Below are 25,801 nucleotides of genomic sequence, written 5' to 3'. Positions count from 1 at the left end.
CTCTTCACACAATTTCAGGTTCACTGCACACAATTACATAAACCCACATAAGTAGGTTGAGAAGCTCAAACCTTACAGGCCATGTGATACCGGTGAGAAAATCCCATCCACGCTGTGTGGAAGTGTCTGTTTTAGCCTCTGCTATTACAAAGGTTTCCAAAATTCCGGGTTTTGTTTTTGTTTTTGTTTAGTTTTTTGGTGCTGGGAATCCAAGCCAGGTCCTTATGCATGCTAAGCATGTGACCAACCCCTGAGCTGCGCACTCCCAGCCAAGTTTCCAAGATCCCTGATCAGATTATTAGGCCTGGAGAAATGATCTCTGCAGAGTGAGCCAAGATGAACAGCCGCACTAGCAGAAGCGTATGGTATGGGACCCGCTTTCCTCACTTCTATCCTGGACCCATGTCTTTAAAAAGCCACGTCTACGCTGGTATCACATTCTCCAACGCGATCCACGTCTGCGACATTTGCATATTCAACAATCATCATGGTAACTAGGACAAATTACAGAGGACTTTCACAAACCAGACACAGCTGTCCATTAAGAGTCAGTGGTTAATAATTTGCTTTGTGAAAATTCCTCCCCCAAGCCCCGAAAGGAGAACTATTGGGGGCAGTGAAGGCTTTGAATGTTCAAGATAAAAATAAGGGGAAGAGAAAGTCTCCAAATCCTGTTCTCAGATGCAAACCTCAGGAGGTCTATTCACATTCACGAAACTGCTCCTCGGCCTCTGCAACAGAGGAAGTCCAGCCCACACTCTGTCCCCTCCCCATTTTGTGCACTTGGCAGAAGTGCAGAAGCAAGTCTAAGCCCCTCTGGGTCTCCGCCCACCTCGGGCTGGTGGTTCTGCCACACAGAGGAAGTATGCTTGCTAACAGCCCCATCCCCAAACAAGCCAGCCCCGGGCGCACTGGCCCAGCCACACCTCTGCTTCGTGAAACTTTCCTTCAGCCCAGGGAAGCACCCAAGAGGGCTCGGCGGCTTGGCGAGCAGAAACCCGCAGCCTCCCGTCTCTTAGAGGTGACCGTGGAGATGGAGACGGGGACGAGGTGGAATCCATCCTTTCCTGGCATCCGTCCACGTGGAACAGCACATTCACCCTTGTTACTTAAAACAATCAGTTTCCAGTGTAAAAACTTGTGGACTCATTGCATCTACCCCGTGACGATTCCTTTTTCTTTCCATCAGACTTGCCCCCAAAGTAAGGGGCTGTTATCCTGTCCACTTCCAAGGTCCTCACATCCACAGATCCTTCTAAACATACAGGGAGAATCTCTACTGACGTATAAATACCCCGCACGGTGAGCCTGCGGACCCTCCTCCCTTCCAAACATGGTCTGTACGTGGCTGCCCCGCACTAAAGGGGGAAATCTTTTCTTTAGCCTAAAGCCCTTCGGACGGGACTCCCCTGACTCTCCGGCCACAGGGAGCACACCTGCCAGCCGCACGGCCCTTGTGCTGGCTGCCTGGAATGGGATTGCGTGTGAAAGCCTCAGGGAGGCACATGAACATGGATCATGTGCGTGCGCACGCACACTTTCACGCATGCATACGCACACACATTCTGAGTGTTCCTTAGAACAAAAATCAAAGCTCTTGAGAGTGCAAGAGAGGAGAGTGGGGATCCAGGGCTGGGGAGCTGTCTGCTGGCATCTTCATCCCGCTGCAGGGAGGCTCACGTTTAACCATTCCTGTGGAAGGAAAGCGCCCAGTTTCCTGAGGGTCTTCTCTGAGCGATGCAGCCCCGGAGGTGTCTGGATTCCCTTGTTCCTGAGGCTCAGATTGTTGCTGGGGTCTCGGCTATCTCCTCCAGCCTTTGCCGAATCATCAGCCTGAGCACGGTGTACCTGGGAGCAAGAAACAGCCCGCGGTAGACGCCAGGCGGCCGCACCCCTCCTGCTGGTCTCCCTGACACCAGGCAGCACCCGCAAACCAGGGGCTGCGCCTTCGCGCTTCCAGTATGCGCTCATCCTGTAGCTTATAGGAGGAAATAAAGAGACCAGATCCAAATTAGATTACCAGCCATCAGAAAGTCTGGCCAAGCCGGGCGTGGTGGCGCACGCTTGTAATCCCAGTACTTGGGAGGCTGAGACAGGAGGATCATGGTTTGCAGACACCCTCAGTTACTTAGTGAGGTCCTTGGCAACTTAGTGAGACCTTGTTTTGAAAGAAAGAATAAAGTCAGGCGTGGTGGCACACGCTTGTAATCCCCGCGCTTGGGAGGCTGAGACAGGAGGATTGCACGGGTTCGAAGACAGCCTCAGCTGCTTAGTGAGGCTCTCAGTAACTTAGTGAGACCCTGTTTCCAAATAAAATATAAAAAAAGGTCTGGGAGTATAGCCCGGAGGTAAAAAGCCTCTGGGTTCCACCCCCAGTACCACCAAAAAAAAAAAAAAGAAAGAATAAAAAGTAGGGCTGGGGGTGTATTTCAGAGTTAGAATGTCCCTGGGCTCCACCCCCAGGATGGCAAGAGAAAGGAAAGAAGGGAGGGAGGGAGGGAGGGAGGGAGGGAGGGAGGAAGGGAAGGAGGGAAGGAAGGAAGGATTGATTCATTCAAGCCAAAGAAGGATGAGAAGATGGGAAGGTGAAAATCGCAACCATCATGAGGGCCCGCTCACTGTGTGGACTTCCACTTCCTGCCAAGAGCCAAGGGTTGCAGGAAGCCATGGCTCGGACATGGACTGAGCGCGTCTCCCACGTCATGCAGTCAACCTTTTTTTTTTTTTTTGGTGGGCCTGGGATGGAACCCAGGGGCATTCGACCTCCAAGCCACACCTCCTGCCCTATTTTTTATTCTTTATTTTTAAACAGGGTCTCACTAAGTTGCAGAGGCCTCACTAAGTAGCTGAGGCCGTCCGTGAACCATGATCCTCCGGTCTCAGCCTCCCGAATGCTGGGATTACAAGCATGCGCCACCACGCCCGGCTACACTCAACCTTTTAAGACGCGGGCCTAACGGAGCCTGGCTAGGTCAGTCACTGGAACACTGTTCTCAAAAGAGAGGGGACCCCAACTAGTTCTCCAAAGAACAACTAGTTCTCCAAAGAACAAGCTGATATAAGAGCAAGCCCGGCCCCTAGACCCCTCCGGCTTCCTGTCTCGTGTGATCTTTTGTGTACAGGTTCCCAACACTGTCATGCCACCTGCCGCGAGGCCCTCACCAGAGCCCAGGAGAAGCAGGGCCACGCTCTTGCATTTCCAAAACCATGAGACAAACAAACGTCTCTTCTTTGCAAGTTACCCAGCCTCTGGTATTTTGTTATAGCAACAGAAAAGGCACTCATACACAGGATGAAATCACTTCCCCTATTTCTGGATCTAGGCTCCAACGAAATTTAAAACCAACCCTTTTGCAGAGTTCTTCCCATTAAAAAGGAGGAAAAAACATTTTGATGTCCCACATCAAAATAAAGAGCTGACGTAAGAAGCAGGAAGCCCAGCACACTTAAGTTTCGTGTCCCCATCTGAGATCTGGATGTGTTCATGGCAGGCCCCTTCGGGAAGGCCCGTGAGACCCAGCCCAGGCAGCAGCCCAGCGCAGTCTATGCACGGGGCCCCAGTGGAGAGGAGGCGCCCGGCCAGCCCCAGCCAGCCCGAGGCCGCGCTTACTTGCGCATCAGCTTCTTTACTTCTCGGTCCTCTTCCTCCTGCAGCTTCTGGATGAAGCTCTTAAGGACGGGCATCTCGAACTTTATGTACTGAGCCACCTGGAGAGGAAGAAGCAGGTCTGGGCGCACGGCCTCCCATCATGCCACTCCTCTGCCTCCGCTCGCCCGCAAAGAGCGGACACTTCAGAGGTCTACTTTCCCACGAGCCCAAGATTTTCCTGAAAGTGGGAGCCCGCCTCGTTCCTCCAGGGTGTCTGCAGTGAAGACGGCTTCTCCCACGCAACACCCTCTCCTGTCTATCTCCCCCTTTTTCTTTCTTTTCTTTGCTCTTTCTTTCTTTCTTTCTTTCTTCCTTTCTTTCTTTTTTTGTGGTACTGAGGAGGAAATCTAGGGACCTTCTACCTCTGGGCTACACTCCCAGACCTATTTTATATTTTATTTGGAAACAGGGTCTAAGTTGCTGAGAGCCTCACTAAGTAGCTGAGGCTGGCTTCGAACCTGCGCGATCCTCCTGTCTCGGCCTCCCAAGCGTGGGGATTACAGCGTGTGCCACCACGCCCGGCTCTATTTTTTACTTTATTATTATTATTAATTATTATTATTATTTTGTGTGTGTGGTACTGGGGGTGGAACCCAGAGGCTTTCTACTTCCGGGCTATACTCCCAGACCTATTTTATATTTTATTTGGAAACCAGGTCTTACTAAGTTGCTGAGAGCCTCACTAAGTAGCTGAGGCTGGCTTCAAACCTATGCGATCCTCCTGTCTCGGCCTCCCAAGCATTGGGATTACAAGCTTGCGCCGGCACCACTAACTTCTTGATATTGTTAAGAAAGTATTTGTACCATAGGTATGGTAGTGCATGCTTGTAAACCTACCTGGAAGGCTGAGAGAGGAGGATCATGGGTTTGAGGCCAGCCTCAGCAATGTAGCAAAGCCCTCAGTAACTTAGTGAGACCCTGTTCAAAATTTAAAATAGGGCTGGGCTGGGCATGGTAGCACATGTTTGTAATCCCAGTACTTAGGAGGCTGAGACAGGAGGACCTCAGGTTCATGGCCAGCCTCAGCTACTGAGTGAGGCCCTCTGCAATTTAGTGAGACCCTGTTTCAAAATAAAGAATAAAAAATAGCCAGGCGTAGTGGCGCATGCTTGTAATCCCCGCGCTTGGGAGGCTGAGACAGGAGGATCACGCGGGTTCGAAGCCAGCCTCAGCTACTTAGTGAGGCTCTCAGCAATTTAGTGAGACCCTGTTTCCAAATAAAATATAAAAAAGGTCTGGGAGTGTAGCCCGGAGGTAGAAAGCCTCTGGGTTCCACCCCCAGTACCACCAAAAAAAAAAAAAAAAAAAAAGAATAAAAAATAGGTCTGGGGGGTATAGCTGAGAGGTAGAATTTCCCTGGGTCCCATCCCCAGTACTTAAAAAAAAGGGGGGCTAAGGTAGAACATCCCTGGGTTCAATTCCTAATACTACAGAGAGAGAAAGGGAGAGAGTGCTAGCGAGCTTGTAAAACTCCTCCAGACTCTTACAACATCCTAGAAAGGCTGAAGACATGCGTTTACTCTATGGAGATCCCTGTCTGCAGAGCATCCCTCCAACAATTCGCCAAGGGCATGCCTTCGCCCGGCTTTAGAACTGGTATTGAAGGGTGGCAATAAAAGGGGCCATGTCCGCCGGGCGTGGTGGCGCACGCTCGTCATCCCCGCGCTTGGGAGGCAGAGACAGGAGGATCGCGCAGGTTCAAAGTCAGCCGTGTGCGCTGGCTTAGGAGACCCTGTTTCCAAATAAAAATGTAAAAATAGGTCTGGGAGTGTATCCCAGAGGTAGAAGGGCTTCCAGGAACCCCAGTACCACCCAAAAGGGGGGGGGGCATGTCCTTGGCCACAAAGTCAGGCCATACCCCAACCCAACCCCCTCCCGCCCGAGGCCAGAGTATCTGACCGAAAGGCAACTCACGTCGTAGGTGACCTCCTCCACCTGGTCCTTCTCCATCAGGAAGACTTTGGACACCTGCTCACACGGGCCCTGCAGGATCCGGGCAATCAGCGGGTAATCCGTGGTCTTCAGCTTCTGTTTCTCTGGAATCACATAGAACCGGGGGCATCCCTTAGTTTGGCCTGAGGCCTTTCTCACCTGAGGAGGTGGTCAGCCCAGGGGTCCAAATGGACCAGGCACCTTGGAGATGCGATTTGTAAATGAACTATTCAGCCCGTGTTGTTAAAAGCAACCTCCTTCCAAAACAATACTTCCACGTCTCAGAACCCTTGAAAGATGCCATTTCCTCCAGGCTATACTCCCAGACTTATTTTATACTTTATTTGGAAACAGGGTCTCACTAATTTGCTGAGAGCCTCACTCAGTAGTTGAGGCTGGCTTTGAACGTGTGCAATCCTCCTGTCTCAGCCTCCCAAGTGATGGGATTATAAGCATGGGCCACCATGCCCAGCGCCCAGCCAGATTTTTTATTCTTTATTTTAAAACAGGGTCGCACTAAATTGTAGAGGGCCTCACTAAGTAGCTGAGGCTGGCTGCAAACCTAGATCCTTCTGTCTCAGCTGCCCAAGTACTGGGATTACAGGTGTGCACCGCCACGCCCGGCTCCAATTCCTTCTTTAATACACAGTTAAGTTTTAGGATGTGTTTACCGTCATATATGGCGGCACGCCCACCAACCCTGGAGACCAACAATATTTGGAGTTTCCAAAACCCAAACAACTGAATGAGGCAGAGGTTTTGTTTTGTTCTCTCACTTGCTATTTTGAGTAAATTAAAAGTTTTAAAGTACCCTGTGTTCTTCAGACTTACCACCGCTGGTGTGGACCACGTACAGTGCGAACTCCTCTGCCGAATTCTCGATCTGAATCAGGAGGAGAGACTTGTTGAGAGTGTGTGTTTACTCGGTCACCCCGCCTGAGCCATCCTATGGTCCTCAACACGGAGAAGCCAAAGTTTAGGCTCTTTTGAGGGGAAGCCTTTTATTTACAGTTCTCAGAGATGAGGCAGGTGGGTAATACAGGAATGGGGTATACCGCCATAATACAGCGCTTGCCAGCATGCACAAGATCCTGGTTCCAATCCCCAGCAATACAAAGAAGAAAAGGAGAAGAAAAGAAAGGAGAAGAGGAGAAGGGGAGGGAAGGGGAAGGAAGGCAGATTAAACATCTTTTATTTTATCTTGTGTGTGTGTGTGTGTGTGTGTGTGTGTGTGTGTGTGTGTGTTGCTGAGGATTGAACCCAGGAGTATTCTACCTCTGAGCTACACTCTCAGCCCTTTTTCATTTTTTATTTTTATTTTATTTATTTTTATTTTTTTATTGGTACTGGGGTTCCTGGAAGCCCCTTCTGCCTCCGGGGCTACACTCCCAGACCTGTTTTTATATTTTTATTTGGAAACAGGGTCTCTTAAGCTAGTGAGACTGGCTTCGAACCTGCGCGATCCTTCTGTCTCCGCCTCCCAAGCGCGGAGATTACAAGCGTGCGCCACCACGCCCGGCTCATTTTTTATTCTGAAACAGGGTCTCACTAGGTTGTTGAGAGTCTAAGTTACTGAGGCTGTCTTCGAACCTGCAATTCTCCTATCTCAGCCTCCCAAGTACTGTGATTATAGGCGTGCGTCACCACACACAGCAGGTTGACCATATTTTATCTGAAATGTTTAAGGCCAAGGTGTTTCATATTTTTTGTGTGTGTGGTACTGGTGGTGGAACCCATGGGCTTTTCTACCTCCAGGCTATACTCCTAGACCTATTTTATACTTTATTTGGAAACAGGGTCTCACTAAGTTGCTGAGAGCCTCACTAAGTAGCTGAGGCTGGCTTCGAACCTGTGCGATCCTCCTGTCTCAGCCTCTCAAGCACGGGGATTACAAGCCTGCGCCACCATGCCCGGCAAAGTGTTTCAGATTTTATAATTTTTCAGGTTTGGGAATATTTGAATAAATTTTCCTGATTGAGAATCCTTCATTCAAAAATCTGAGATTCCAAATGTTCCAACATTGGAAATTTTTTGAGTATCATGTTAGCACTCAAAACTTTTTGAGTTCTGCGGCATTTCCGATTTCAGCTTTTTGGAGTAGGGATGCTCAAACTGGCATAGGTAACATTTACTGTGAATTTCCACACTCGTCACCTGTGTTTGCTCCTCTCATACCCAGGACCACCCCAAACCATGTCGCCACCACCTCCTCTGATGGACAAGAAAACAGAGGAAGTCGCTGTCCGACTCAGCTGCAAGCAGCTAACGGACGGCAAGTCAAGCCGGAGACGCCCATCCTAGGCTACACTGGCTTCCATGAAAAATAAAGATACTGCCGGGCGTGGTGGCGCACGCTTGTAATCCCAGCATTCGGGAGGCTGAGACTGGAGGATCGCGGTTCACAGCCAGCCTCAGCTACTTAGTGAGGCCCTCTGCAACTCAGTGAGACCCTGTTTCAAAATAAAGAATAAAAAATAGGGCTGGGGGTGTAGCTCAGAGGTAGAATGCCCCTGGGTTCCATTTCCAATACCAAAAATAATGATGATAATAGTAATGATAATAATAATAATAATAATAGTAGTAGTAGTAGTAGCAGCAGCAGCAGCAGCAGCAGCAGCTGGGCACAATGGAGTCACCCGCAGTCCAGCTACTCGGGAGACTGAGGCAGAATTACTTAAGCCCAGGAGTTTAAAAGCAGCCTGGGCAACATAGCAAGACCCCATTAAAAAACTGAAAATAGTAAAGCCAGGCGTGGTGGTGCATGCCTGTAATCCCAGTACTTGGGAGGCTGAGACAGAAGGATCTCAGGTTCAAGGACAGCCTGAGGTAGTGAGAAGCTCATTAACCTAGTGAGACTTTGTTTCCAAATAAGAAATAAAGTCAGGCTAGGAGTGTAGCTTGAAGGCAGAATGCCTCTGGGTTCAATCGTTAGTACCACAAAAAAATAAAAAATAAACAAAGAGAGCCAGACGTGGTGGCGCACGCTTGTAATCCCAGCATTCAGGAGGCTGAGACCAGAAGATCGCAGTTTGCAGCCAGCCTCAGCTACTTAGTGAGGCCCTTTGCAACTCAGTGAGACCCTGTTTCAAAATAAAGAATAAAAAATAGGGCTGGGAGTATAGCTCTGAGGTACAATGACCCTGGGCTCCACCCCCAGTACCGCAAGAAAAAAAAAATTATAGGGCGGGGGGGGGGGGTGAAGAAAATATACAGTGGCAGGACCTTAAAAGCACCCATGCGCTATAATTTGCACATCACTTTAAGTATCATTTTTCAAATTAGGGCCCCAAATATGTTCCAGAAGCTCATCTGTGCCCTGGGCCCAAAGACAGTGGTCAGGGCAGGCCCCGGGGTCGTCCACAGCCGCCCATGAAGTCCCCAAGGCTGCTGCTCTCAAACTGCAGACTGCCCCAGAGGCTCCCAGCCTCGCCCTGATTCACACCAGGGGACAAAGAATAGGGTTTTTTCATTCCTGGATGACACAGCCCATCCCAAAGCCTGTGCCCGACGCCCCCCCACGCCACGCGCCCCCCAGCCTCCCAGGAACGCGGCCAGTGGGGGACTCGCCTTAAACTTGTTAAGCAGCAGCTTGAGGACCTGCGGGGTGGTCATGGTGCTGTTGACACGGACGTTGGTGACCGAGCCGTAGGCGGGTGTGAACACCGATGTCTGTGGACACAGGGGTCCGGCTCAGGGCGGGGCTGGCACAGGACAGGCCGCAAAACACTGCAGATGTGGGGTGCAGTGGGTGCACCCCACCACAGCTCCAAGGGCCCCCAGGCTTGGTGTAGACGAAGCCACCCTCCGGGTCGGCCTGACCCACCGTAGGCTCCCCGATGGAAGGCTGGAGACAGAGTCTCCAAGGCAGGGGCGCCGGCCCCAGGCACTCTACCTTGTGGTTGTAGTAATGGCCATTGATGGAAAAGCGGTGGCGCCGGATTCGCCGCTGGTCACTGGGTGTTCGCACGTTACCCCGGCGACGCACCCCAACGTCGCTACGTGTGCGCATCAGCTGCGGGGTGTCTTCCTGCACGGGTTTCAGGGCCCGAGAGTCTAAGGAAAGGGGAAATGAGTTCTGGCGGGCTCGAGGGCAAACACCTGTAATACCAGCTACGTGGGAGACTGAGGCAAGAGGACTAAGTTTGAAGCCAGCCTGGGCAGCGCAGTGAGACCCTGTCTCAAGATAAAAGTTAAAAAGGCTGAGGATGGTTGGACACGGTGGCGCACGCTTGTAATCCCAGTGCTTTGGAGGCTCAGTAAAGAGGATCACAGTTCGAGGGCAGCCTCAGCTACTTAGTGAGGCCCTTTGCAACTCAGCGAGACCCTGTTTCAAAATAAAGAATACAAGCCGGGCGTGGTGGCGCATGCTTGTAATCCCCGCGCTTGGGAGGCGGAGACAGGAGGATCGCTCTGTTTCGAAGCCAGCCGTGCTGGTTTAAGAGACCCTATTTCCAAATAAAAATATAAAATAGGTCTGGGAGTGTAGCCTGGAGGTAGAAGGGCTTCCAGGAACTCCAGTACCGAGAGGGAGAGAGAGAGAGAGAGAGAGAGAGAGAGAGAGAGAGAGAGAGAGAGAGAAAGAAAAGAAAAAGAGAGAGAGAGAAAGAGAGAGAAGGGGAGGGGAGGGGGGAGAGAGAGGGAGAGAGAGGGAGAGAGAGAGAGAGAGAGGGAGAGGGAGAGGGAGAGGGAGAGAGAGAGAAGAAAGAAAGAAAGAAAGAAAGAAAGAAAGAAAGAAAGAAAGAAAGAAAGAATATAAAATAGAGCTGGGGGTACAGCTCGGAGGTAGAATGCCCCTGGCTTCCATCCCCAGTACCGCAAATAATAGTGATGATGATGGTGGTGGTGAAATCTTGGACCACATGAATTTTCTATATCTGCAAGTAAATCACGGTTCACAACATCTGTCACCCAGTTGTTCCCTAACCGAGGCTCCTCCCAGCGCACACATACCTGAGGGGGTTGGGGCCTGGTCGCTCTCAGGAGGCCCATCCACCTCTGAGATCTGGATGTTAGGCATGGTGAGGGGCTTCAGGATGGTACTGGGGCAGAAAACAAGCAAACGGGAGACTGGTTTAGACCCTGGCGGGAGATCCCCTTCCATGCATCCCTCTCCAGCACGGGGGACATTTTTGGTGCCAGGCCGGGAACCGGCACAGCCCAGCTGATGCAGGATGCAGGTGGGCTAGGCTGAGCATTCCGGCTGGGCGCACAGGGGCAGCGCAGGAGAAAAAGGATGCTCTCTTCCAGCATCTGCAGCAACACAAGCACCCGATTCATCCAGCACAGAAGGGCGGACGCCAAAGAACAAACCCCGTGTGTCGCCTGCTCTGTTTTCAAGCGCATGCGGGTTCTATGGCTTATTTGAAAAACTTTAATAATGGCCATCTGTTTCTCAGGACAGGATTTCAGTTCAGATTCATTTCTTCTGGAGAAATGACTCTGAAATTGCTTCTGGCATCTCAAGGAGTGGAGAATAATAGGCTGGCTGCTGCAGGGGTCTGGGCAGCCGTGGAAGAGGTAAGAGCATTCTCATGGTGACCGGCCAAGCCGGAGAAAAGGCCACAGCGGGCAGTGTGAACTGGGTTGGCCATGATCACTGGGTTGGCCATGATCACTAGCGAATATCACTGGCGAATAATCTCACAAAGCCATAAAGGATAAGGAAGTAGCTCAGAGAAACACACCCAAAATCAGAGGATTTGGCCAGAGAGGAGAGTCATATTTGATCAATTAGGAGGATCCCGTGGTGAAGACCGTGGGCTTCCTGGGACCCAGCAGAGAAAGGCCCGATGTTCCAAGGTATTAAAGGAAAGACAATTAAGTGCTGAAAAACTAAGACTAGGCGTGGTGCACACGCTTGGAATCCCCATACTTGGAAGGCTGAGACGGGAGGATCGCAGGTTCGCGGCCAGCCTCAGCTACTTAGTGAGATTCTGTTTCAAAATAAGAAAAAAAAAAAAAAAAAGGGCTGGGGGTGTAGCTCAGAGGTAGAATGCCCCTGGGTTAAAACTCCAGTACCACAAAAAAAAAAAAAGATAAGAAAATCTGAGTGAACTCCTAGTTTTTGGCTTTTCCTTCCTTTTTAAAAAGAAAGTATTTAATTTTTTACATTTATTTTTGGTTGGTTTTTGTACAATGAAGTTTCAGCTTCTCGACCTTCCTCCCTGCCCAGCGCTGTGGACCCAGAGGGCCTTGATCGGCGGCCCCTCCCGCTTCCCCAAGCCCCTCCCCTCCCCCTATTTCCCTGCAGCTCCCAGGTCTGTCCATCTGTTACTGTCTGTGCTGGGGACTGGCATGGAGGTGGTGTGAGATTCCACTTGTATACGGACTTTGCTGAGTAAAGATCATTTCTTGGTGGGGAAAAAAACAACGACAAAAACCTCATCGCCTCCTGATCCAGTTGGAGCCTCTATGATCATTTGGCACCCAGAGCAGCCACTCCCTAGTCCACAGTCCAAAGCCCTCTTCTTGCTAAAGCAGAAACTGGCCTCAGCATCCTTCTTAACACAATCATGCAGGCATCCAGTGCACTTGAGACGGCATCTGTGACACATTCCTGAAAACTCTGGAAAGTACTTGTAAGTTTCCAGGGCCCCAGAGAGCAGGGAACAGAAACGTGTGTGTGGAAGGAAGGAGACCTCAGCAGCCCCAGCCAGAGCCCCCAGGGCAGGGCAGAACGGAGCTTTTACTTATTGTATTTTTTTTTTTTTTTTGGTGGTACTGGGGTTCCTGGAAGCCCTTCTACCTCTGGGCTACACTCCCAGACCTATTTTTATATTTTTATTTAGAAACAGGGTCTCCTAAGCCAGCGCACGCGGCTGGCTTCGAACCTGCGCGATCCTCCTGTCTCCGCCTCCCAAGCGCGGGGATTACAAGCGTGCACCACCACGCCCGGCATACTTATTGTATTTTAAAAAATTTTTTTTGCCGGGTGGTGGCACATGCTTGTAATCCCCGTGCTTGGGAGGCTGAGACAGGAGGATCGCGCAGGTTCAAAGCCTGCCTCGCTGGCTTAAGAGACCCTGTTTCAAAAAAAAAAAAAAAATATATATATATATATATATATGGTCTGGGAGTGTAGCCCAGAGGTAGAAGGGCTTCCAGAAACCCCAGTACCACCAAAACAAAAAAAAATTTTTTTGCGGGTCTGGGAATGGAACCCAGGGGCATTGAATATCTAAGCTACACCCCCTGCCCTATTTTTTATTTTTTGAAACGGGGTCTCACTAAGTTGCGGAGGGGGTCACTAAGTAGCTGAGGCTGTCCGCGAACCGCAATCCTCTGGTCTCAGCCTCCTGAATGCTGGGATTACAAGCAGCGTGCGCCACCATGCCCGGCATGAACGGAGCTTTTAAAATTCCGGAGGGCACGGAATGTAACTGTACGGGGGTCAGTGTCAGGCAGCGGACAGGGCTCGCCGGTTGGAAATCCAATACAGGAAAAGTGTAGAAAACAAACGGCGTGAAGCCAAAGCCCTGACCAGACAGCCCCGCGCCGGCGGGGTGGACGGCAGCTTTCCTCCTGAAATTCTCTCGGAAAGAAACCAGCTCGGCTCCAGGGTTTGGCTGCCCTCAATTAGAGAAGAAGACAGATCTCTGGCTCTGGAGTTAAACAAAAAGTTCCCTGTGGCCAAGAGAGAGAACTCGATCCTTCAATCCTCGTTTAGTTTAGAATAGAAAAAAACATTCCCGTGGTTCTGGCTGAGAGGCGCTGAGAGGCGCACTCCACCCTGGGCCTGCAGGCAGCCGGCATCAGCAAGTTTCGGGGAATGAGGTGAGTCACTGGCCCCAACTCTGAAGTCCTGGAAAGACGGTGACAAGGGCGTGGCGCAACAGGTGCCTCTGGGTTTGGGGAGGAAGCGGCTGGGTCTTCACAGACCATCACGTTGGGCCCTGAACTGGCTCCAGGCGGGGAGCAGACACACCCTGGCTGACCTCACAGGGCTGGCTCAGAAGGGGCTGGCATTCCTTTTCTTCTTCGTTTCCCCCAAGACTCAGAGAGCTCTGGGAAGGCTCAAGTTCCAACTGTCTCTCGTGGGGACCCTATGAGGAGAGGTGCCCGTGCGGAGGAGGCTGGCGGGCCAGCTTAGGGCTGGGCGTGGGGGTGCGCGCTTGTCATCCCAGTACTTGGGAGGCTGAGACGGGAGCATCTGGGTTTGTGGCCAGCCTCAGCTAGTTACTGAGGCTCTGCAACTTAGTGAGACCCTGTTTCAAAGTAAAGACTAAAAACTAGGGCTGAATTCTCCCCGAGGAGGATGCGCTGTCACCCAGGCCTTGGCGCATCCCCTTGACTCAGCACCTCCCATCCTCCCTCGGTCACCGTGGAGACTGGACAGAGACCCCATCACACCAACGCCGGCCCCTTCTCGCCCCTGCCAAAGCAGGCAGCTCTGGACTGGCTGGAGGAAAGTGGCGATTACCAGCTGGGACGCACATAACCCCAGAACCTCGGTTCCCTCCCAGCCCCAGCCGCCTCGCTCACCCCTGAGCCCCCAGGTTGCAGCCGGAGTGCCAGGAGGAGGAGGAGGGGGGCGGGCGCAGGCGCTCATGGTCGTCCTGCATCTGCAGGCGGATGGGCCGGCGCAGCCCCCAGGAGATGTTCAGCAGCCCCTCCACGATGAACTCGTCTTCTTCCTGCAACGGAGCAAACGCCGGGTGAGCCCGGAAAGCCCTGCAAGAGCCAGCATGCTTCCTGGTGCTAGCTGGGTGGGTTCAGCGTGCACGCGCTCCCTCTCTCTCTCTCACACACACACACACACACACACACACACACACACACACACACACACACAGCACACATATATGCACGCATGGTGCTGTGAAATTCCAATACACATGTGCAAATTATAGAAACATTTTGTTGTTTTTCTTGCAGTACTGGGGATGAAACTCAGGGACATTCTACTTTCAAACTACACCTCTAGCCCTATTTTTATTTTTAATATTATTATTATTATTATTATTATTATTATTATTATATTATTTTGCAGTCCTGAGGATGAAACCCAGGCTCATTCTACCTTTGAGCTACACTCCCAGCCCTATATTGTATTATTTATTTTGAAACAGGGTGTCACTGGGTTACAAAGGGCCTCGCTAGCCGGGCGTGGTGGCGCGCGCTTGTAATCCCCACGCTTGGGAGGCGGAGACAAGAGGATCGCGCTGGTTCGGAGCCAGCCTCGCTGGCTTAAGAGAACTTGTTTCCAAATAAAAAATATAAAATAGGTCTGGGAGTATAGCCCGGAGATAGAAGGGCTTCCAGGAACCCCAGTACCGCAAAAAACAAACAAACAAACAAACAAACCAAACAAAAAAACAAAAACAAAGGGCCTCACTAAGTAGCTGGGGCTGCCCGCAAAGTGCAATCCTCCTGTCTCAGCCTCCCAAGTGCTGGGATTACGAGCGTGCACCACCGCGCCCGGCTGTATTTTTTATTTTAATTTTGAAACAGGGTCTTGCTAGGTTTAGTCTCACTACTTGTTGAGGCCATCCTCCAACCTGTGATTCTCCTGTCTCAGCCTCCCAAGTACTAGGATTACGAGTGTGTGCCACCACGCCCACGCAGCTATTTTATTTTCATTTTGAAACAGGGTCTTGCTAGGTTGATGCGAGTCTCACTGCTTGCTGAGGCTGTCTTGAAACTGGCGATTCCCCTGCCTCGGCCTCTCAAGCACTGGGATTACAGCGTGAGCCACCAAGCCCAGCTCAGAACTGAATTCTCCATTACTATTTTCCCCATCCACGCTACAGAAAGTAGCTATAACATATATTTCGCAATCTGGCCTCTGGGGGAGGGAGACTTAAAGAACACTTCCCCGAGTTTACAGAACACTGGCTTCCCCAGCAGAGGAACTGTGTTTCTCTTCTTGCCTTAAAAGGGAGGTGAGAGAGCTTGAGCTGGGAGAGGCTCAAGATCTCAGGAGAGGCTCAAAGAATCAGATTCCTTCGCAGAACTTGGCAAAGTCTGTAATACGTTAACAGGCTACATGACAACCCTCCAAGAAGTGAATGAATCCTGAGGGAACTCCATATTTATACCAAAGGTTGTTGACAAATACGTTTAATGTAAAACCTTACTTTTTTTTTCTTTTTTTCTTTTCTTTCTTTTTTTTTTTTTTTTTTTTTTTTGATGGCACTGGGGTTCCTGGAAGCCCTTCTACCTCCAGGCTACACTCCCAGACCTATTTTATACTTTTTTTAATATTTGGAAACAGGGTCTCTTAAGCCAGCGTGGCTGGCTTCGAACCTGCGCGATCCTCCTGTCTCCGCCTCCCAAGCGCAGGGATTACAAGCATGCGCCACCACGCCCGGCGAAATGTAAAACCTTTCTAAGGGCCTTGAGAGGTTCTATCCCAAAGAAATGGACCTCATTTAAAAAAAAAAAAATTTTTTTTGTACTGGAGATTGAGCCCAGAGGCATTCTATCTCTGAGCTACAGCCCTATCCCTATTTTATTTTCTATTTTGAAACAGGATTTTCTACCTCTGAGCTACACCCCAGCCTTATTTTATTTTTTTATTCTGAAACACGGTCTTGCTGCGTGGCTGAGGGCCTCACTCTGTGGCTGAGGCTGGCCACCAACCCGCGAGCAGATCTCATCTATGACCAGGGATGCCTTTAGTGATGGAGCGCCCTGAGGATTTGTTCCACAAGATGTACCCAGGGAAGCTATTTAAGGACCAAAATTTTACCCAAAGCCCAGATACCAAATAATAAGAGCTTTGAGGACAATATCTGAAAGGGTCAGATTTCTTTTGGAAAGTCTCAAAGAAAGCCCTAAATTGACTTTTTTTTTTTCTTTGCAGTACTGGAGATGGAACCTCCGAGTTACACCCCCAGCCCCATTTTTTATTCTTTACTTTGAAACAGGGTCTCACTGAGTTGCAAAAGGCCTCACTAAGTAGCTGAGGCTGTCCACGAACTGCAAGCCTCCTGTCTCAGCCTCCCAAATGCTGGGATTGCAAGCGTGCGCCCGGCTTGAACTGACATCTTATGGGCAGGGCCCACAGGCGTCAGACCTGGGTCACGGCCACATCTTCAGGACCAGCCCCAAGGGAGAAGAGGACATCTGCTCAGTGAGCAGCTGACCTGCGCAGAGGACCACGGAGGGCAAAGCGGGAGAGGAAGGCCAACTTCAGGGCGGGCGAGGAGCAGGGAGAAAGGCTGCAGGTCAGCACGGGCTATTTATAAGGCCTTGCAGCTGGCAGGGCTACGCGGCATGGCTGCAGGGCAGGACTCTGCCCAAGTGGAGCGGCTGGAGGATGCAGCGAAGGCCACTGCATGCACATCCGACCCAACGGCCTGCCTGTGAGCTGAAATTCCACCGGCTGCTATCCGTTTCCAGGACGGGGTCGCCCGGCTTGACAGCCTGCGAGCGTGCTGGAGACGGCAGTGCGTGTGGCTCCTTATCAGTCGAGAACTCGGGAGTGTAAGTTACTCCACAGACGTCTCCATCGTCCACCACGGATCTGATAACAGGCTCCACAGACACAGACACCGGGAAAGCGAGCTGAGCTTCGGGGACGGAGGCCGGGGCGAGGCCACGGGACGGCAAAGGACGTTACAAGACAGCCGTCGAGCAAAGATGGCCCTCGTTGTGGGGATCGGCTCAGAGTTACCACCGGAGCTTTTGTGACTTGCCCAGAAGGACTTGGGCCCAGAAGTGGAAACACAGGGGACTAGGTAAGGTTCCTGGGCTGTGCCAGGAGGACGCCGCTTGGGGTCATCTCAGGGGGTCACTTCATGAAAACGCCCCTTGGGAGACAGCCCCTCAAGACTTTGCCACCCAGACGCACTCCCATAGAAACGTCCCCGGGACAGGAAAATGCGTCCTTTCCCGAAGGGAACGGGGCCTGGGCTCCTTCCAAAGCGCCCGAGGGCTCACCGGCATCCTAATTGGGAAGCCCCTGGCGGGGAGCGGCGGAGGCATCTGGGGACCGCGGCCCGGGGACCCTCACCTCGCGGTGTCGGAGCTGCAAGTTCTGGCCTTCGTAGTACAGGTTGTAGGTCCGCAGATGCATGAGAAGCTCGCTCCTGGGGAGAAGCACAGAAGCCCGCATGACGCCGCCGTCCCTCGTCCCCTCTGCCTCGGCCTGGGAGTGCATGTCCACAGGGGTGCATGCACACGTGCGTGCACACACACGCACATACAGACACACGAGTCTGCCACTACCACCCCATCGCTGTCTCTTCCTAGGACAAAAATCAACGCACCACCCCAGTGAGGACCTCGACATGACCAGGAGGGTAGAAACCCCAGGTCACCGAGACAAGCACCTCAGGGAGGCCCCGGGCACGGGGTGTGGTGGTACACAGCAGTTATCCTGGTACTAGGGAGGCTGGGACAAGAGGACGGCAGATTCGAGGCAAGCCACAGCAATTTAGTGAGGCCCTCAGCGACTTAAAGAGACCTTGTTTCAAAATAAAAAATAAAATAGGGCTGGGGGTGTCACTCAGAGGTAGAATGCCCCTGGGTCCCATCCCCAGTGCCACAAAAAAATTTCAAAAATAAATAATTAAAGGAGTAATTCTACATACGCTAGAATGAATTAGCAGAAAATGTGACTCCAAGTCACCTGTAGCAGAAAGTCTCCCAGTACTTTTGAACACACAAATCTGAAACCAGGTCAGTAGAAATCCCTGGGGAAATCCTTCAGTGAAAAGAATGTTCTGGATCTCACAACAGGCATCTGCGTTTGACCAAAACAGCTTAGGCTCAGACACATAGAACATTCATGTACAGTGGAGAGCATCTACTGTGTAAGATTCTCATGCCGGACAGAAAAGTATATCCTCAAACTCATAATTGAGAGTGGGGTGGTGCATGCTTGTAATCCCAGTACTTGAGAAGCTGAGGCAGGAAAATTGCAGGTTCAAGGACAGCCTCAGCAAGGAGACACTGTTTCAAAATTAAAATAAAGCCAGGTGAGCCGGGCGTGGTGGCGCACGCTCATAATCCCCGCGCTTGGGAGGCAGAGACAGGAGGATTGTCAGGTTCAAAGCCAGCCGGGCGCGCTGGCTTGGGAGACCCTGTTTCCAAATAAAAATGTAAAAATAGGTCTGGGAGTGTAGCCCGGAGGTAGAAGGGCTTCCAGGAACCCCAGTACCACCAAAAATAAAATAAAATAAAATAGAGCCAGGTGTGGTGGTGCACGCTTGCAGTCCCAGTACTTGGGAGGCTGATACAGGAGGATCGTGGTTCACGGCCAGCCTCAGCTACTTAGACCCTTTGCAACTCAGTGAGACCCTGTTTCAAACTAAAGAATAAAAAATTGGGCTGGGGGGTGTAGCTTGGAGGTAGAATACCCCTGGGGCCCATTCCCAGTACTGCAAAACAAAAATTAAAATTAACTCATAATTGAAAAAAAGTCACTTTTGACTCAATCCTCATCACACGAGCAAAAGAAAACCTCAGAGTTCAGGAGCCACTAGTATATGAAAGCACTGACTTGTCCTCTCCGTTCAGGTCACCTGCGCTAATTTTAGCTAGAATCACAGGGGCCACGTGGCTCACCGCCCCGCCAGGACTCGCGAGGCAGGCCAGTGCGCAGGCCCATGGACGGCTATAACAAAACACCACAGACCGGGAGGCTTATCAACAACAAGGGTTGGGTTCTCGCGGTTCTGGAGGACAGGAAGTCCAAGACCACGGCGCAGCAGGTTGTGTGTGTGGTGCGGGCCCTCTCCCGTCGTCAGCACCTTCTCCTCCTCCTTGTAGGACAGAAGGATAAACAAGTTCCCTGGGCCTTTTTCCTAAGGGCACTAATGCCAAGCATGAGGTCTCCACCTCGCAGTCTACACCTCCCTGAGGCCTCCCTTCTCAATACCAGCGACTTGGAGGTCAGGACGGAACACACGGGCTGAGGGCGACACATGTGGACACAGCAGGCAGCCCCCAGCCAAGCCTCCTCCCAAGAGGAGCGAAACAGGGTCTCACTAAGCTGCCGAGAACCTCTCCAGGAAGCTGAGGCTGGCCTCAAACCTGCAACCTTCCTGTCTCAGCCTCCCAAGGACTGGGGTTGTAGACTCGTACCACCACACCCAGCAAGAATAGAATTCTTTTCTGTTTGTTTTATCTACAGCTGCGACACAAGTTGCTTTCACAAGTCCAGGTTCAGCTGCGTGGCTCCTCACACGCGGGGGCCTGGCCTCTGACACACGGAGGAAGCCGAGCCTCCGCCAGTGGGACCTTCGCCCGCCGGCCCACAGCGTGTGCCACGGTGCCAGCCACGGGGAACGCAACGTTAGAACTTACTTGGAAATAAATTTATCTTGTCCACATGGGACCAGGGAAGCCTGGTGGTCGTATTCCATCCTTCCCTCTTCTTGTCATCAGAAGGAGAGGCCTGCGATTGAAAGAAGATGGAGGTTCAAGTCCGGTCGTCTTCAAGTCTGGGAACATGGCAGAGCATGGGGGCAGGTGGCAGCGGAGGAAGAGGACGCAAAACCGGGGCTCCCCAGACCCACAGCTGGGTGCCGCGCTGGCCCGGCGCCCCGACGCCACCGCGGCCCGCCGCCTCTGTGGAAAATACCCCCAGGCAAGGTACCAACCGTGCACACCCCAAGAACAGACGCCACCGCGATGCTGCACCCACGCCGGCCCCAGGGGTGACCCGGGCTCCATTCTCCCTAGGGACCTGCGGTGCAGGACACAGGCCCAGGGACGGGGGCGGCCCAGGGTCTCCCGGGGCACCGAGTTTACGCCGACGACCTCATGCGTGCCCAGGGCCACGTGCTGAAGGCTTGGGCACCCGCGTGTGCAGCTGCTGGGAGGTGGTGGCACCCCAGGATGTGCCTAGCGGAAGGGGTTAGGTTCCTGGGGTGCGAGGAAGGGACAGTGGGGCCGCCTCTTCCTCTTGCTCAGTCTCAGCCACCACGAGAGACGAGAGAGCAGTTTCCCCACCACGTTCCTCACCATGCCAGCGCGAGGAGGCCAGTCATGCGTGGACAGAACCACAAGGGCTGAACCAAGATGGTGTTTCCTCCAGTGTGCCTGTGTGTGTGTGTGTGTGTGTGTGTGTGTGTGTGTGTGTGTGTGTGCGTGTGCGCGCACATGCGGTACTGAGGATAGAACCCAGGGGCATTCTACCCCCGTCTACACCTCTAGCCCATTTTACTTCTGGGGCTGAAACAAGGTCTCCCTGGGTTACTGTGAGTCTGGCCAAATTGCTGAGGCTGTCCTTGAACCTTCAACCCTCCTTGGGTCCAAGTACTGGGGTTACAGGCGTGTGCCACCAACACTCAGTCCAGCTGTTTTTATGTTTTTTTTTTTCTTTGTGGTATTGGGGATGGAACCCAGAGGCATTCCACCTCCAAGCGACACCTTCAGCCCTATATATTTTTATTTTGAGGTACCAGGGATAGAATCTAGGGGCATTCTCCCTCTGAGCAACACCCCCCAGCCCTATTTTTCAGTCTTTAATTTGAAATGGTCTCGCTGAGTTGCAAAGGACCTCACTAAGTAGCTGAGGCTGGCCTCGAACCGTGATCCTCCAGTTACAGCCTCCCGAATGCCCGGCTCAGTCCAGCTGTTTTAAGTTGTTTGTGCCGGGAATTTTGTGACAGTGGCAGAAAGCTGACTCACATGGAGGATGGAGAAACCACCTAAATGCTCAATTAGAACAGGGTGCAGGAAGCCATAGCACATATCCCTGATGGCTGTTAAAATGTGATGATGTGACTGGGCACAGTGGCGCACGCTTGTAATCCCCACGCTTGGGAGGCTGAGACAGGAGGATCACACGGGTTCGAAGCCAGCCTCAGCTACTTAGTGAGGCTCTCAGCAATTTAGTGAGACCCTGTTTCCAAATAAAATATAAAATAGGTCTGGGAGTATAGCCCAGAGGTAAAAACCCCTGGGTTCCATTGCCAGTACCATAAAAACAAACAAACAAATAAATAAATAGACTAAATACAGGGCTGGGGGTGTAGCTCAGAGGTAGAATGCCCCTGGGTTCCATCCCTAGTACCACAAAAAAGAAAACAGAAAAAAAAAGAAAGAAAAAAGAAATATGGCGTTGGATAAGCAAACGTACTCTGTCCTTAATATTTACCACACACTCTATCACTCATCTGCCCGTCTAGACATCCGTAGTCCAGTCACCAGTCCTGTCACTTCTGATGCACTTTCAAGTGAATTTCGGCCGTCAGGCTCCTTCCCTTAGTACTTAGGCACGCTTTCCATGACACCGAGCTCCACACTTGTTCGTGGAAACAGATGGAGCCCGCCCTGCTGACACTCTGACTTTAGCCCCATGAGAACATGACAGACCTCTGACCTAACACTGTTAAGATAATAAATCCATGTTTGTTTTAAGCCACTGAGCTTTGGTAATTTGTTATGGCAACTATTTGAAGCTCGGAGGTAGAACACCCCTGGGTTCCATCCATAGTACTGCAAAAAAAAAAAAAATTAAAAATAAGCAGTAAAAAATAAAATAGTCAAGGAAATGCAAAATATAAATAAGCTTCAAGTGGGGAAAAAACCTCTCCATTTAAGACTCAAAATATAGAAGGCCTAGTTTTTTTTTTGTTGTTGTTGTTGTTGTTGTTGTTTTGGTGGTATTACGGATGGAACCCAAAATACAATCTCCCTAAAATTTAAATATACCTGGGCAAGCCAGGCATGATGGTGCACGCTTGTAATTCCAGTACTTGGGAGGCCGAGACAGGAGGAATGCAGGTTTGAGACCAGCCTCAGCAACTTAGTGAGCTCCTGTTTCAAAATAAAGAATAAAATAGGGCCGGGAATATAGCTTGGAGGTAGCATGCCCCCTGGTTGGATTCCAGAAAGAAAGAAAGAAAGAAAGAAAGAAAGAAAGAAAGAAAGAAAGAAAGAAAGAAGGAAAGAAAGAAAGGAAGGAAGGAAGGAAGGAAGGAAGGAAGGAGGGAAGGTGGCACACACTTGTAATCCCAGAACTTGGGAGGCTGAGGCAGGAAAATCACAGGTTCGCGGCCAGCCTCAGCAACTTAGTGAGGCCCTCTGCAACTTAGCGAAACCTCATTTCCAAATAAAGAATAAAAAATAAGGCTGGGAGTGTAGCTCGGAGGTAGAACACCCCTGGGTTCCATCCATAGTACTGCAAAAAAAAAAAAATTAAAAATAAGCAGTAAAAAATAAAATAGTCAAGGAAATGCAAAATATAAATAAGCTTCAAGTGGGAAAAAAACCTCTCCATTTAAGACTCAAAATATAGAAGGCCTAGTTTTTTTTTTTTATTGTTGTTGTTGTTTGGGTGGTACTACGGATGGAACCCAGGAGCATTCTACCTCTGAGCTACACCCCCAGCCCTATTTTTGCTTCTTTATTTTGAAACAGGGTCTCACTGGGTTGCAAAGGGCCTCACTGATAGCTGAGGCTGGCCGTGAACCGCGATTCTCCTGTCTCGGTCTACCAAATGCTGTAATTATAAGCATGTGCCACCACGCCTGGCCAGTAGAAAGTATAGTTTTAAGAAATTAATACCAACCTATAAAACATGTAAACTTTATTCGGAAAAATAATTACCCTATTCGGCTGGGCATGGTGACGCACACTTGTAACCCCAGTACTTGGGAGGCTGAGACAAGAGGATCACAGGTTCGAAGCCAGCCTCAGCTATTTAGTGAGGGCCTTTGCAACTTAGTGAGATTCTGTTTCAGAATAAAGAATAAAATAGGGCTGGGTTATAGCTTGGAGGTAGAATGCCTCTGGTTTCAGTCCCAATTATTGTAAAAAAAAAAAAAAACTGCCCCATACAAAATCAAAAGGCAAATATAAATTGGGAGAAATATTTACAATACATAAACAAAGGGCTAGTTATATATGAAGGTTACTATCCTTAATATGTAAAAGGCCTTCATAAATCAATAAGAGAAAGGTCTGCTCATTTTGAAAAAAAAATGGGCAAAAGACATAGTTCAGAGAAGAATAAATTCAAATGATTAATAAGTTTATAAAAAGATTTTCCACTTCCTCACGACTATTTTTTACTTATCAGACTGATGGAAATCAAGTAGTCTGATGGCCCCAGGGCCCGGTCACTATATTGGTGACCTTATTCAAGGGCAAAGCAACATCCAGCCTGTAGGCCCGTGTTGCCGCCATATGGGCCTCTGGCCTCATCCCCCCCCCCCTTCTTACTTTTACATTTCTCAGAAAAAGAACAGGAGGGAAACACACAGCCAACCCTGCTGTTGAACTGAAATGACCGGAAGCTGGAGTTCAGTCTCAGACAGAGTACTGTTCCTCCTCTCTGGAGGAAGGGGCCGAGGAAGATGGTTTACTGGCCGGAATGTGGATTCAATCGGCGACTTCCGCCCAGGGCGCGGGCAACATCTGCAGCCCTGGAGAGAGCCATCCGCTCAGCTGGTGGCTGGCAGCTCTTCAGTCCTCCCTGTCATCATCTGGAGTTTACGAGGTCCTCCTGTGCTCTGAAATGCCCTGGAACCATCTTTACTGGCATCACTTCCCATAATGCTTTGGGAATATGGACCGATGGTCCAGCAGGCCTTCATAGAAGGGAAAGGACAGGGGCTGCCCACATCGGCCCATCACAGGCCAGGGCCTGAAACACCTCCTAGCAGGTAGAGAAGAGGAAGAGGACACAGGGAAGAAAGGGCAAGCTGGGCGTGGTGGTGCACACTTGTTATCTTAGTACTTGGGAGGCTGACACAGGAGGATCGTGGTTGGCGGCCAGCCTCAGCAACTTAGTGAGACCTTGTTTCAAAATTAAGACTAAAGCCAGTCGTGGTGGCGCACGCTTTTAATCCCAGTTCTTGGGAGGCTGAGACAGGAGGATTGCACAGGTTCGAAGCCAGCCTCAGCTACTTAGTGAGGCCCTTAGCAACTTAGTGAGACCTTGTTTCAAAATTAAGACTAAAGCTGGGCGTGGTGGCACATGCTTTTAATCCCAGTACTTGGGAGGCTGAGACAGGAGGATCGCACTGGTTCGAAGCCAGTCTCAGCTACTTAAGTGAGGCTTTCAGCAATTTAGACCCTGTTTCCAAATAAATTATAAAATAGGGCTGGGGGTGTAGCCCGGAGGTAGAAAGCCTCTGGGTTCCATCTCCAGTACCACTAAATAAATAAATAGACTAAAAAATAGAGCTGGGGGTTTAGCTCAGAGGTAGAATGTCCCTAGTTTCAATCCCCAGTACCATCAAAAAAGGGCAGATTTTACACAAATAATTATTAAGTGGCGCTATTCTTTGGAACTCTAAAACATTTAAATCTTCGGAACTCTCTCAGGTAAACAGGGTTACTCACCCTGTCAAGGATTCTAAATCAGCCGGGTGTGGTGGCGCATGCTTGTAATCCCAGCATTCCGGAGTCTGAGACAGGAGGATCTTGGTTTGAGGACGGCCTCAGCTACTTAGTGAGGCCCTTTGCAACTTGGTGAGTTTCAAAATAAAGAATAAAAAAATAGGGCTAAGGGTGTAGCTTGGAGGTAGAATGCCCCTGGATTCCATCCCCAGTACCACACACACACACACACACACACACACACACACACACACAGGAGCTAGCTTGGGGCTCAGGGCGCCACTAAGACCTATGAGGGGCCAAGGCTCAGAGCACACAGCAAAGGAGACTCAGGTGGCACCAGCAGTGCCCAGGTGCCAGCCAGCCCTGGTGGATCAGGCCAGGCTGTAGGAGGGGACAGCCGTGCCCGCTGCAGGCCAGCCTAGGCTGCCAGGAGCTCCAGGAGCCTTCCCTCTCCTCCCCACAGACCCACTCAGAGGCGCTGCCAGCCTTCTGCACAAGGCCTCCCCAAAAGCAAACCATGGCTGTCCACGGCTAACAGTCATAGGCTCAGCTTCCTGTGAGGACAGCAAATGCCAGGTCCCCAAGGAGCCCTAGGCAAGCCAGGTGTGGTGGTGCTCGCCTAAAAGCCCACTGCTTGGAGCCCGGCGTGGTGGCGCACGCTTGTAATCCCAGCATTAGGAGGCTGAGATGGGAGGATCGCGGTTCACAGCCAGCCTCGGCTACTTAGTGAGGCCCTCTGCAACTCAATGAGACCCTGTTTCAAAATAAAGAATGAAAAATAGGGCTGGGAGTGTAGCTTGAAGGTAGAACCTGCAATCCTCCTGTCTCAGCCTCCTAAGGAATGGAACTTTCTAGAAGCAAACTGAATTGGGTATTTAACACCATTATTCAGATTGCCAAGGAGAAGAGGGGCGGTGTAGAACATCCCGAGGGGTGAGCATAGGCAGGCTCAGAGCTGATGCAAACGGCTGCTTT

General features: G+C 50.9%; 1 protein-coding gene across 1 annotated transcript; it reads right to left on the bottom strand.

Moving 5' to 3' along the window:
• Nucleotides 1-1,778: 1,778 nt before the first annotated feature.
• Nucleotides 1,779-19,893, bottom strand: RASSF2 (Ras association domain family member 2; the record flags this gene model as incomplete). Its single annotated transcript, XM_080716784.1, has 10 exons — nucleotides 1,779-1,848; nucleotides 3,611-3,708; nucleotides 5,564-5,685; nucleotides 6,413-6,464; nucleotides 9,149-9,250; nucleotides 9,474-9,634; nucleotides 10,532-10,620; nucleotides 14,063-14,214; nucleotides 17,538-17,613; nucleotides 19,835-19,893. The coding sequence occupies 10 exons, from the start codon at nucleotides 19,891-19,893 to the stop codon at nucleotides 1,779-1,781; spliced, it is 981 nt and encodes a 326-aa protein (XP_080572910.1).
• Nucleotides 19,894-25,801: the final 5,908 nt, after the last annotated feature.

This window comes from Muscardinus avellanarius (genome assembly GCF_963383645.1).
Source record: "Muscardinus avellanarius genome assembly, chromosome: 19".
In the NCBI taxonomy this organism is placed as follows: domain Eukaryota; kingdom Metazoa; phylum Chordata; class Mammalia; order Rodentia; family Gliridae; genus Muscardinus; species Muscardinus avellanarius.
The sequence above is the reverse complement of the archived record's forward strand: the minus strand, read 5'-3'. Positions and strand labels throughout refer to the sequence as shown.